Source organism: Penicillium canariense, assembly GCF_028826845.1.
Source record: "Penicillium canariense strain IBT 26290 chromosome Unknown utg000001l_segment0_segment0, whole genome shotgun sequence".
NCBI classification, from domain to species: domain Eukaryota; kingdom Fungi; phylum Ascomycota; class Eurotiomycetes; order Eurotiales; family Aspergillaceae; genus Penicillium; species Penicillium canariense.
Window position 1 is genome coordinate 3422727 of NW_026622728.1, and position 13734 is coordinate 3436460.

The following is a 13734-nucleotide window of genomic DNA, read 5'->3' on the forward strand; positions in this document are numbered from 1 at the left end:
TAATTCAACTATGTGCTCCCTCGCTCCCGATAATGTGCCCCAAACTTAGTTCTCAGCCATCCAGGAACGCTTTCTCTTTCATGGATCCGATGGGGGCGCTTGTTTGGCAGGTTGTGAGTAAGAAACCTGGTTCGGCCGAGGTTCCAGCAGACCAAAGTCCCGAGGACTCGAAGATAAGACAATACCCAATACTTTTCCCATGGGGCGCATCCCAGAGCTTGGGTTCTGAAGGCTAATGGTCCACCGATGGAGCTGGACAGATGACGGTAGATGTAAGACTCTTCCCTGTCGGCGTGACGCGACCCAGAGTGTGGGCCATCTTTGGGCGCGTGTGATTGTGTTTGAGAAACGGAGGTGTAGCCATCGATTATTCATCCACTATCATCCAGCAAATTCTGAGGCGACCAGTACTCCTTCTCTGGGCCCTGAGCGTCTAACCAAACCAGGCCATCGGCAAGTAAATCGTCGATAACTGTTTGGGCCCGGGCCTTCTCCCAATTGAGGTTTAGTCGAAGCATTGACACGCTCACAAATCCGAGCATTTGCATCACTTCTAGGACGGTGGCCTGATCGGTATTCAGCTCCTTTGGAACGGACCGGATGTAGTTCTTGGCACCAACGTGGACGATGGAGATGCCGGAGCCGAGGGGTTCTAGAGATCGAACGGCGCGGAGGATGTCATCCCTACTCGAGAACGGCACTGTGTTAGTCAAAATTCAGCATTGATGTTCGGGCTCGAGGCTGGTCGTACTCTGAAACTTCTAAACCACTTCCAATAGCCTTCCCCTTCCGCACCTGCTTCCGGCATTCCTCCACCCCGATCAAACCACCATTCTCGTCCCTAGTATCCCGACATAGTTCTACGACGCGGACAGCGACTTCAAAATAGAAGTCGTTCATGTCCCCGCCCAGGATCTGGGTCCAGAAACTGCCCCCTTCGCCAAGTCCACGGCGACCATTCTTGCCTTTGATGTTGCTTGCAGCGAGTGGATCAACGCCGATCGTATTGCACATGCGCGCGAACTCGGCTCGGAAGGTAGGATTGGATTTGATGGTGGAGCTATGCTCAAGGGCAAAGGTATGGAGTAACGACTGGAAGACAGAAAGCTGGGTCTGCAGGGAGGCTAGATGCGTGGATCGTAAGTTAGCACCATGAGTGGCAAATGATTGTGTTGCTTGAGTGCGATTAGCAAAGGCCCCCAGGCCAACACCACGACGAGACATGGTGGCAGAACCGTTGGATGATGCTCAAGAGCCCCCTTGCCCTGGAAGCCGCGGTGTTTGGGCCCGGAGGTGGGGGCGCCGAGGATGAAGTCATCTGATAGGACATAAGCCCTAATCAGCAATGATAAGGGCAAGATATTCCTAATAGGGAGTAGGGCGTCTTGAGTGCACACTAGTCCCCTACAGGTTAGCGCGGAACCGGCACCCGCACAAGCGAATTCTACTTCTTCTTTTCTTCGAGCTTTTCTTCCTTCGAACTTTTCCACGACAACCTTCGCCGACCAACTCGCGATCTCGCCGGACCTTCACAATGGCCCCTACCCCTACGTATGCTATCCCTTGATTCCCCTCTGACTGATGCAATCCTTCGAGATTGTGAGGTTCCAGTATAGTCGTCCTTCTCGTCGCTGGAGATGCTACGGTCATCGTCGGCCTCGGCGATGACTGCTGAGCACCAGCTCGATCCTTCCCGCGCCCTCTTCCTGCTTGAATGACCTTGAACATCGCGAAGAGATTCAGCCAACAGAAGGAGGGCCAAGGAGTCTTGAGGTTGAAAGCATGTCCATGCCTTCTCCTCTAAAACCATTGTTGTCAGCTGTCGTATCCGGTGCATTCGATGCGGTGAAAGCAGTCATTGCCCATATGGAGCGAAGAGCGTCAACACACATTTTCCTGGACTTCGGTCCGGGGCGTTGTCGGATGAGGGCGGTCATGGCACAGAATTTTCCGGGTGGTCGAAATTTTCACGAACGTTGTGCTGGAATATGCCAGCTAGTAGTAAAATGACCGTGAACCCCGTTCTTGTCATTACCCTCACTGATTAAATCCATTCGTCGAGTTATTGTTTTCTATTTGCCTTCCAGTTGAGAATGTGGCGCTATGCTACAGTTCTTTACACTCGACGGATTGTTTCATGTCATACATGATCGCATGGACGCACTATACTAACCCCCACACCAGCTCCGTTCCCACCCAGGACCAGGTCCTCGTCCCCGAGACCCTCCTGAAGAAGCGCAAGAGCCAGGAGGCTGCCCGCGCTGAGCGCCGTGCTGAGACCGAGGAGAAGAAGAAGGTCGGTTCATCTTCCCAAATGCACTACCCTTGCATTTGACTTTTGCCCTTTACTTCCTTTCCAACAACGTGATGACAACACCAACCACGCGACTAGACCAATGGTCAATGCTGTCGCATGTCAACCATCTTTCGGGTCTGATACTTTGTTGATGCTACCTACGCTTGTCTTGACACCAACATCATTGGAGAACCTCGTGCTGACTTGAGTTTCCAATCAGGCCAACAAGGAGAAGCGTGGCGTTATCTTCAAGCGCGCTGAGTCCTACGTCAAGGAGTACCGCGATGCTGAGCGTGAGAAGATCCGCCTGGCCCGCGCTGCCCGCCAGGAGGGTAACTTCTACGTTGATGACGAGCCCAAGCTGGTCTTCGTTGTCCGTATCAAGGGGTACGTCAAATTTTATAACCGCTTGCATGTGACACCTCGCTAACCCGATCCTTTAGTATCAACAAGATTGCTCCCAAGCCCCGCAAGATCCTGCAGCTGCTCCGTCTGATCCAGATCAACAGCGGTACCTTCATCCGCTTGACCAAGGCCACCCAGGAGATGCTGACCATTGTCAACCCCTACATTGCCTACGGTTACCCCAACCTGAAGTCCGTCCGTGAGCTCCTGTACAAGCGCGGTTACGGCAAGGTTGACAGGCAGCGTGTTGCCCTCACCGACAACCAGATTATCGAGGAGAACCTCGGCAAGTACGGCATTGTCTGCATGGAGGATCTGATCCACGAGATCTACACCGTTGGCCCCAACTTCAAGCAGGCCAACAACTTCCTGTGGCCCTTCAAGCTGTCCAACCCCAACGGTGGCTTCCGCACCCGCAAGTTCAAGCACTACATCCAGGGTGGTGACCTCGGTAACCGTGAGGAGAACATCAACGGCCTCATCCGCCAGATGAACTAGATTCTCTTCTGAAAAGGGGCTTCGTTGAGGCGCAACATGTAATCATGAAGTGACTCAATCTCAAAAAATATTTTAACGTTATACCTTGTGGGTTGTTTGTTTTGCATACATGGGCTGTGTATGTCTTCTGTCAATTAGCGATACTATGCTCTGGGATTTCCGGTAATTCAATGCTTCAGACAACCCGCAATTGCATTCATGCTTCGTAGAAGCTATTCAACGTAGAGTGAGCTTTAGAAGACTCAGTGTAGAAGGGAGGGGCAAGACCTTAGCTTTTCCCTAGGGAAGATGAAGGAAATTCGACGTGTTCCACCTGCTCTCCACTCAATCAGCATCTGTACCCAACTGTTTACAACTAGAATATAGGGACCTGTGAAAACGGCCGCCAGAAACGGCCGCCTTTCCACCCGTAACTTTGGACGCCGAGCCGCCGCTTGACCGCCCGCTGCATTGTAACGTAATTCCCGGTCGATCCGAACACCCGGTCGTTCCGAACACCCCTTCAAAAAACGCGTCTTCTAAACCACCTACCCAATTCAACCACCTACCATGCCACCAATTCGCTCTAGATCTGCACAGAACTTGGCCCCTCAAGAGGGCAAGATCTTATTAGCCCTAGAGGATATTAAAAATGGCCGCATCACCTCTCTTCGCGCGGCGGCGAAGCTATACGAAATACCACTCACTACACTACACGACCGTCACTACGGCCAGCCCTTACGCGTCGATAAGCGCCTATCTGGTTATAAATTGACCTAATACGAAGAGGATTCGCTTACTAAGTGGATAATCTCTATAGATACGCGTAGTGCAGCGCCTAGGCCATCTACTGTACGTGAAATAGCTAATATTCTATTAGCTACGCGTAGTAAAGACCCTCCGCCTACGGTAGGCAAGAACTAGTCATCAACCTTCGTCTAAAGACGCCCTGAGCTTCGTTCAGCCTTCTCTAGGCGCTACGACTATCAAAGAGCCTAAAACGAAGACCCTATCTCACTACGAGCTTGGTTTACGACCGTATAAGATATTATCGACGCGAACGGTATCTAACCGGAGGATATCTATAACTTTGACGAGACCGGCTTCGCTATAGGGATTATAGCTACATAAAAGGTTATTACAAGGGCGGAATATTACGGTCGGCGATCGATTTTACAACCGGGTAATCGTAAATAGGTTACTACGGTCGAAGCAGTGAGCGCTAGTGGCTATTCGCTACTACCGTACGTAATATTTAAAAGCAAAAACTTTATAGCGTTATAGTTCGATGAAAAGTTTTATCTTCTAAAAGATTAGCGTATCGAGGTCTCGCTAAACGGTTAGACTACCGATGAAATTGGCCTTTAGTGGCTACAGAAGCTATTCATTCTAGCGACGACGACACGTACGAAGGGGAAATATCGACTCTTAATTCTTGATGGCCACGGTAGCTATCTTATACCTCAATTCGACGAGATCTACACACAAAATCATATTATACTACTTTATATACCTCCGCACTCTTCGTATCTTTTATAACCGCTTAATGTTAGGTGTTTTGCTATATTAAAACGTATATACGGTCGCTACGTAAGCGATCTAGCTCGGGCGTCATATAACTATATCGATAAATTCGATTTCCTCGCAGAGTACGCCCGGGCGCGTACGGAGGCCTTTCAACCTTATATTATTCAAAATAGCTTCGCTGCTACTGGTCTTATTCCGGTCGACGTAGATCGAGTGCTTTCGAAGCTTAATATCTTACTCCGAACGCCATCGCCACTAAATAGCAGGCTAACCACTAGCTATAGCTAATTTAGCCCAAAAACACCTAGAACGGTAATCTAATTATAAAAATCAGCTTCGATATTAAAGGATCTATTAAGATATCGGTCAAATAGCCCTCCGAGCCTATTAAAAACCGTACTAGATTAGATTATCAAAGGCGCTTGCATATCGCTTTACGGGGCCGCACTATTAGTACAGGAAAACAGCGATCTACACATAGCGAATCAGAAAATACGCCAAAAACGCATACGATCTAAACAACAGATAGTACACGAAGGAGGCCTTACGGTCGAAGAGGGCCTACAGCTAGTTTAGCAGCTGAATTAGCCAATTAAAGACACTCTAGTAGTAGTGCAGCCGCAGGGCGATGAGGCTATTCAACTAGCTCAGCTAATCAGAAAAGCTCCACCGAAGTGTAGTAGGTGCGGGTAGGTCGGACATAAGGTTAATTATTGTAAAAACCGCTAGATTAAGGTCAAATTCATGTGTTTTGGTTGAGATATTAATATTCAAAATTTCCTAATGGGGGTGGGTGTTCGGAACGACCGGGAATTACGTTACTGCCCCTTATTCTGCACCCAACCAGCACTGTTAGTCATCCTCTTCTCATCCTCTTGTTGACGCTTGACTTCTAGCCCTAAACTTCAGTCCCTTCAGGCCGCTTCGCCCTAAGCAGGCATGGCGGACTATTACCGCCATCGGGCAACAATGATTTCTGGTGAAGTGCCATTACCGCATGTATCACCGCATACCGTATTTGAATACGACCTTATCTGTAGATATCGCACCGTAATTTCAGCCGGACGAAGTCCTTGTAGGAAGAGAAGATATAGCTGATAAACCCTAGATATGCCTCACAAGTTGAAGCTTAGCCGGTGAAAACTCTGCATGCTTGCGAGGGTGCTAGGTAAGCGCTATCCCTTGACCTGGCTGCTAATGTACGGAGTATGCAGCCAACCATTGGAGAACGAACAGGGATTCTTTTTCTTTGCTTCTTTCCCCTCATCTCACCATCCTCAATGTGGCTTGGATACTCTTGGCCACCGCTAGTCCCAAAATAGGGGCTGGAATCCTGAGCGGCTGACGGGACGCTTCCTTCGCACAAGTGAAGCTCGTCATCTCCTTTCCACGACCAGACTCGAGTCGTCCCTTGTTGCATTGAGGATCGTCTCGTGGCCATGGGTCATGAAAAACTCACTCACGATGCCTACACTGTCGGGTGGGTGTGCGTATTGGAATGCGAATTAAACGCCTCACGAGCCTTGTTTGACAAGGAACATGAAAGGCTCCCAGCTGCCGAAAAGGATGACAATATGTACCTCCTCGGGGAGATGGCAGGGCATAACGTGGTCATCGCATTTCCAGCCGTATACGGGGTCGGAGCTGCGGCACAAACCGCAACGAATATGATCCGCACCTTTCACAGTATCCGTTTCGGGCTGATGGTAGGCATTGGGGGTGCGGCTCCGAACCCCTCCCACTTTGGAAAGCCCGCTGAAGATATTCGATTGGGGGATGTGCTTGTAAGTCAACCGAAGGGAGATCAAGGTGAGACTGTCTGAGCCGATTTAATCCTCGAACGGATCACTTACTCCACCAGGTGGAGTGGTCCATTATGATCTAGGGCAGCGAAAAGCCGATGGAAAGCTTCATAAGAGGTCCCACCTAAATAAACCACCGACGATGCTGTTAAATGCGATGAAGTTGTTAAGGTCAGACCACCTTTTCGGTGGGGGAGAGATGAATCGCTATATCACCGATGTCGCCCGGCTTTCCGAGAAACGGGAGGTTTTTCAGGCTTATCAATTTCCTGGGAGGGACATTGATCGTTTGTACCAAGTAGATTATGACCACGAGGGCGAAGAAGACTGCACGCACTGTGACGTGAATTTGACTGAAACCCGCGCTCCTAGGAACTCTGATGGACCCGTGGTGCACTACGGGTTGATCGCATCGGGGAACGCAGTCATAAAGGATCCTCGGTATAGAGATGAACTGCGTAAGGCCTGGAATGTGGCATGTTTTGAGATGGAGGCTGCAGGGCTCATGGATAACTTCCCTTGTTTGGTTATCCGGGGAATTAGCGACTACTCCGACACGCACAAAAACGATATCTGGCAGCCATATGCGGCGGTAGCAGCTGCCGCATATGCCAAAGACCTGCTTCGCGTGATTCTTCCGCAGGAGGTTCACGCGGCGAAGGTTGTGGAAATGAAAGAAGGTTAGCTCGGACTTGCCGTCGATGTACTACGGTCCCTAGAATGCATTTTGTTTCCATTGATTCAAGCCGTCGACTGACTATCGGGATATAGTATTGGACGTATTATCAAATATCCAGACGAGTGTATCCATAATTGGCTCATCGGTAACCGCCACCCAGGAAAATGAGCTACTCATCTGGCTGTCATCCAAGGACTATGGCTCTGAACAGACAGACAACCTAAGCCAACGTCAAGAAGGAACCGGGACGTGGCTGCTGGAAACGACCGAATTCCAAGAGTGGATAGGTGAAAGAAATAAGACCGTCTATTGCAGAGGAATGCCTGGCGCGGGAAAGACGGTCATGACAGCGGTGGTAGTGGATCATCTGCGATCACGGTTTGAGGGCAATCCTGCTGTGGGTATTGCGTGCATATATTGCAGCGTTCAAAATGAGGCAGAGCAAACCCGCAGCTGTATCTTTCTGAGCTTACTGAGGCAACTCGTCAGACAGCTGGCGTACACCCCTGAGATGGTCAACAGTATGTACAATCGTCATAAACGAGCTGGTGATCGACCGAGTTTTCGCGAAATAGCGGATGCTTTACAGGACACGATCTCTCATTTCCGACGGACCTTTATTGTGGTCGATGCTCTCGATGAGTTGCTGCTGTCGGAAAGCCCACCAAAGCAGCTTGTTCGAGACATCTTCACCCTTCAAGAAAAAACCAAAATTAACATCTTTGCTACCTCTCGTTTTGTCCCAGAGATTGCAGGTGAATTCAAGCAAAGTATATTGATCGATATTCGGGCAGCAGAAGGTGACGTTGTGCGGTTCTTAAAGTCGCATATTAGGGAGTTACCGGCGTTTGTCTCCGAAACCCCGGGGTTGGAGGATGAAATCAAGACTGGAATCATCGAGGCTATCGATGGAATGTCTGTGTGCCATGAATAATTCCTCTGCGGTGGCAAAGAAGCTAACGGAGTCCATAGGTTTCTCCTCGCTAAGCTGCACTTGACCACATTGCTGGATAAAATATCCATAAGGGACGTAAAGGACACGCTTAAGAGCCTTCCTAGAGGCTTCGATGGCTACGATAAATCGTACTTGGAAGCCATGAACAACATTCACAGTCAAAGGCAGGGTTTGCGCGAACTTGCTTTAAAGGTCCTCTCCTGGATTTGCTGTAGTCGGCGACTCCTCCTCGCGACAGAGCTTCAGCATGCGTTAGCAGTGAAAGAGAAGCATACAGAGTTCGATCAAATGAGCGTTCCAGATATGGGCCTGATGGTGAGCGTCTGCAAAGGTCTAGTCATCGTGGATGGGGAGCAGGGGACAATCCGCTTGGTTCACTACACAACGCAGCAGTACTTCGAGCGGACATGGGGAGAATGGTTTCATGATGCACACGAAAGAATCGCTGAGACTACTCTCAGGTATTTAACATTTGATAACTTCGACAGTGGCCCCTGCCCGACCGGCATGGCATTCATGGCACGACTGGACCAATATGCATTGTACGATTACGCGGCGCGGAATTGGAGCTACCACGTACGAACCGCGTTGTTTGAGGAGACATCCCTGGTGCTGAAACTTCTGGAGGACGAGAACTGTTTATCTAGCTCAGCCCAGGCCATGTTCGCCGAACGCAGCCAAGCACGCAGTGAGCGCAGTCCTCGAGGAATGACGGGACTCCATGTTGCTGCGTATTTCGGGCTTGAGAAGACTGTGCGGCTCTTGCTTTGCAAGTTTCGCCCTGATGTGAAGGATAGTTCTGGCCGAACACCTCTACTTTGGGCCTCTGCTCATGGACATGCTGCCGTTGTGGAGGCATTAATTGAGAATAGCCTGGTTGATCCGGACTGTGAAGATGACGACGGCCAAACCGCTTTGTTCCTGGCTGCGGATAATGGGCACGGAAAGATTGTGGATCTGCTCATGCGCCGCAGAGTTGACTTCAACCATATGGATGCTGCAAAACAAACACCTCTGTGTTTAGCCGCGTCTAACGGGGATGAAGAGGTGATAAAGGTTTTTCTTCTCCACCAAGTCGATGTCAACTGCGAGAATGGCGATGGAGAAACTCCACTCGTATCAGCGGCAGGCCAAGGACATGCTGGAACCGTGGAGCTACTTTTAAACTCCAGCTCCCCGCCGGCGATTGACGATCGAAATATAGCGCTCTCTCGCGCAGCTTCAAATGGTTTTACCGCGGCGGTGAAAGTCCTCCTGGAACATGGTGCCGATGCGGATCATCGGGATAGTACTGAGAACACGCCGCTGTTATCTGCCGCAAAATATGGCTATGAAGAAGTGGTATCTCTCTTTCTCAGTCACCAAAATGTCAATCCCAACCCTGAAAACGCCCAGGGGCAGACAGCATTATCATTGGCGGCCGGGGGAGGACATCAGAATACGGTGTGCCTCCTCCTCGGTGATAGTCGTGTGAATCCTGACCACAAGGACAAGAAAGGACTGACTCCTCTTTCGCTCGCCGCATTTTGGGGGCACAAATCGGTAGTGAAACTATTTTTGGAAATTCCCCGAGTCAACGCTAACCACACGGATTCTTTTGGTATCACCCCCCTGGCTCTTGCAGCACAGAATGGGCATGAAGAAGTTGTGAGACGACTACTTCGGAATGCTACAGTTGACTCGGACCCGCATGATCTAGACACTGGCAACACACCACTAGCAACAGCTGCCCAATACGGACGCGCCTCCGTGGTGGAGCTTCTGCTTACAATACCGGGTGTAGACCCAAATTCCAAGAATACTAAGGGGGCCACTCCCCTAACCCTTGCTGCACGGGAGGGATGGGCAGATGTCGTCGAAGTGCTGCTTCTCGATGACAGGGTGGATTCCAACCATAGGAACGAAAGTGGCCGAACCCCTCTCTCTTGGGCTTGTGGACGCGGCCATAACGCCGCGGTTGAACGTCTTCTTGCCGTGGAAAGTGTAGACCTCAATGTACCGGATGGCGAAGGACGAACGCCCCTGCTATGGGCTGCTTCGGGTGGCTCTCCGACTATCGTGGCTCAAATCCTCTCAACGAGGAAGGTTGTTGACCTTGATTGTAAGGATAGTAATGGCCAAACCCCACTTTGCCGTGCCGCAGAAACCGGAGGCCTTGCAGTGGTGGAGATACTCCTCAGTGAAGGTGCTGACGCAAACGCTGAGGACAAGGATAGGATGACCCCGCTGATGCGGTCGGTGGAGAATGGCCATTTGGAAGTGGTAGAAGCCCTCCTGACCGCGGGTGCTTCTCTGGCAGGAGTAGACCAAGATGGCCGCAATCCACTGATCATCGCTGTTGAGGCGGGACGAGGAGCGGTGGTCGAGATGCTGCTGAACGATGCCGGGCTGGATCCTGATGCAAGCGGAGAGTATGGTCTCACCCCGCTGGAGCTGGCTGAGGAATGCGGCTGGGATGATATCGTGAACTTGATAGAAGTATCACACGAAAGGGGTCGGAGTCCCACAGATCGGAATCTGCCCCCTCGGGCATCTTTCGGAGCATCACTAGCAGCTGCCATTGGATTGTCTAATTTCAGACTGGGCTGGAATTGGGAAAGGAAATTGCAAGGTGTTTTGTCATATCAAGGTGAAATGACAGAGACTGAGCCGAAAATACAAATGTTGGCCAGGTCACATTCCCAAATCTCGCTTGATAACTGACCCGTGCCTACCAATGAAACAAATCACAATAAGAGGCAGCTCAACAGGGGTCCTTGGACTATTTTCATTGGGCAAGGATATCGGCATAGGAAATTCTTTGCGCTCTTCGGGGAGGTCGCTCGGGCATAGGAGAGATTGTTTAGAGAGATGAATCGGCTTCATCTGCTATCTCTGCCGACGTTATATCATCAGCGTCTTTGCCGTTCTCACCCAGAATACTCGAGAGTTTATCTTTTGCCCTTCCCATGCCGATCTGAAGCATCTCTTTGGTGTATTTCTTGAAAAGGTGCTGCTCCATCGAATTCGCTATCCGCCAGATCCCCTGTACCCGGCGAGCATGAGCTTTTTCTCTTCAAGTCTGGATTATTCAAGGCTTTGTTTGACATAACAGATATCCAGCCGCCGAAGCTTCTTCGGTAACGGCGTATACAGTTCACCACCTTGGTCTATCGTATCTATTTTCGGTGCTTTTCGTCCCAAGGAAAGTGTCCCCGAAAACTGTACATATAACTAGCTCACAAGGTACCTAGAATTGTTTGCATTTCATGCTCCGCCTGAGCCCTTCCTACTGTACATACCCCATGGAAGGCCGGTTCCCACCTATCAGCCCCTCTTTTCCTCGTCTAGTTCTCCGTTGACCCGCTTCTTCCCCTCCTCCTTCAGCTTTTCGTCGTCATCTCGCTTCAGACCAATCTGTGGCATGAGCCAGAATGCCAAGAAGAACGCTAGTGCCGCCAACACCGCTCCAATAATGAATATGATCCGGAAACCTTTCCTGTAGGCCGGAATGAGCACGCTGCGGATGCGCTTGGCATCATCGGCAGGCTGGTTGGACAGGTAGGTTTGTGGACTTGAGAGGAGCGCCCGTGATTCAGATTGGTCGAGATCGAGGACCGAAATCGAGGATGCGATGATATTGTTACTGGAGAGGTCAGAAGGTACAATGGATAGACGTTTATGCTGCTAACTTACATAATTGTTCCGGCAATTGCAAGGCCTAGAGTGCCTCCGAGGTTTCGGACAAAACTAATGATTGTTAGATGCGGAAAACCTACATGGGGGAGGTAAACATACTTCCGGAACGAGGTGACAACAGCCATGTCCCGTCGTTCGACACCCGCTTGGACTGCAATAAGAGATGGCTGCAGGGTGTTACCGACACCAATACCTGTCAAAATGCCATATCCAATCTGCTTTGCCTTCCCAGAGGATTCATCCAGTGTTGAGAAAAGCCCGAGCCCAACTGCCCAGATGACCCAGCCAAATAGGATGCATTCACGATAGCGACCGACCCAATGAACGATAAGACCCGAGAGAGTACTGCTGAGGGCTGCAAGGAAATTAAATATTAGTATGGTTGCAGTAAAGAAGCGTGGGCATGAGATAGACATACTCTGCATCAAGGTAATTGGAAGCAACATCGCGCCTGAGATGACCGTCGAGTACCCAAACACCAGCTGGTAGAAGGTGGGAATGTAGTAGATCTGAACCAAGAAGTTCCATCCGTTGACGAACATGGTCAAGCAAGCTCCATTGACAGTCCTGCTCTTGAAGATGTGCATTGGAACTAATGGTACCTTCGTGCCCTTCCATTGCCAAGCAACAAAAGCAACAGAGATGGCAAAGCCGATGACCAAAGTCGCAACAACATGTGCCGAGTACCACTTGTATTCTCCACCTCCCCAATTCAGACCCAACAGAAACACAGACGTGCCTCCAAGTGCCAACAGGCCCCCGAAGCAATCAACTGCCTTCAACTTAAGCCTCCAATCGCCCTCCACTTTTCGCAATGGCATGAAAAAGAGCACGCAGAGCGTTGTGAGGGCTGTCAATGGTAGGTTCAGCCGGAAGATCCATCGCCACGAGTCTTCTGAGATCGATGCCAGTGCACCGCCGATCACAGGACCAATGCCGTTCGCAATGGCAACCACAGCGCCGAGGATTCCTTGGTATTTCCCTCGCTCCCGGAGAGGAACGACATCGCTCACGATCATTTGGGCGACAGTCATCAGCCCTCCGCCGCCGACACCCGTGAATGCTCGAAATATAATGAGCTGGGTGACCGTCTGCGACAGCGAGGCAGCAAGCGAGCCGAAGAAGAAGATGGCGAGGCCGACGAAGAGCACCAACTTCCGCGACCAGATGTCGGAAAGTTTGCCGTAGAGCAGCTGGAAACATGTCGATGTACTGTGCCAGAAACATCATTGTTTAGCCCCCTTTACTCTTTTTTGAGGAGCTTCGGGATCAATTCTGGGTGGCAGCTTACACAAAGTACCCCCGGAGATCCAGGATGTCTGGTCGCTCGCACCCAATGCATTTCCAATGATGGACAATGACGCCGCCAGCATCGTCTGGTCCATCAAAGCAAGCAAGTCAACACTAGAGCAGGCCAGAAAGATCTAACCGCGGTTAGAACGAACTATTCCCAACGGATTGCACCGGCTTGGATGAACTAGCGACATCTATTTTCCAAATAGCCGCGATAGACATTCAGACTTACCGTGATAATGGTACGCTTGGGGACATAATTAGTCTGTTCGTTGAACATCACGCGGGTCCCATTTTTGTCTGCCAAATCGACTCCCGAGCTATCGGGATTGGAGAGGGCTGGTGGATGTTCAAGAACTCCGGGCATGGCGTGTACAGACAGCCGAGTCCCGCAGTGCGAGCCCCCAGCAGCAATTACCAAAGGAAAGAAGCGTCAAGGAGACTCTTGAAGAAGTCAGCTGCATTCAGAATGGCGACGGACGGGTTGGACTCGGGAATTCGTTCTGAGGACAAGCAAAATAAAAAATAATTGGATCAAACAGCCAAGCGACTGACCGCATTTCGGATGGCGTCCGCGGCCTTCGTCTGCATCGCTCGGATATTGCTTCGAGACCTACTCCGT

General features: G+C 50.6%; 4 protein-coding genes across 4 annotated transcripts; 2 read left to right on the forward strand and 2 right to left on the reverse strand.

The window, feature by feature from the left end:
• Positions 1-371: 371 nt before the first annotated feature.
• On the reverse strand, positions 372-1224 carry N7482_001211 (ESCRT-II subunit protein SNF8; the record flags this gene model as incomplete). Its single annotated transcript, XM_056683336.1, has 2 exons — positions 372-684; positions 752-1224. 2 exons carry the CDS (start codon positions 1222-1224, stop codon positions 372-374), a joined length of 786 nt encoding a protein of 261 aa, XP_056546942.1.
• Positions 1225-1534: 310 nt separating this feature from the next.
• Positions 1535-3199, forward strand: N7482_001212 (60S ribosomal protein uL30; the record flags this gene model as incomplete). The annotated part of the gene is made up of 4 exons (XM_056683337.1): positions 1535-1551; positions 2185-2296; positions 2517-2683; positions 2740-3199. 4 exons carry the CDS (start codon positions 1535-1537, stop codon positions 3197-3199), a joined length of 756 nt encoding a protein of 251 aa, XP_056546943.1.
• A 2945-nt stretch (positions 3200-6144) lies between these two features.
• Positions 6145-10844, forward strand: N7482_001213 (uncharacterized protein; the record flags this gene model as incomplete). The annotated part of the gene is made up of 4 exons (XM_056683338.1): positions 6145-6514; positions 6567-7187; positions 7279-8101; positions 8159-10844. The coding sequence occupies 4 exons, from the start codon at positions 6145-6147 to the stop codon at positions 10842-10844; spliced, it is 4500 nt and encodes a 1499-aa protein (XP_056546944.1).
• Positions 10845-11447: 603 nt separating this feature from the next.
• N7482_001214 (MDR family MFS transporter) lies at positions 11448-13479 on the reverse strand (the record flags this gene model as incomplete). Its single annotated transcript, XM_056683339.1, has 6 exons — positions 11448-11766; positions 11817-11870; positions 11919-12174; positions 12238-13012; positions 13067-13243; positions 13345-13479. The coding sequence occupies 6 exons, from the start codon at positions 13477-13479 to the stop codon at positions 11448-11450; spliced, it is 1716 nt and encodes a 571-aa protein (XP_056546945.1).
• Positions 13480-13734: the final 255 nt, after the last annotated feature.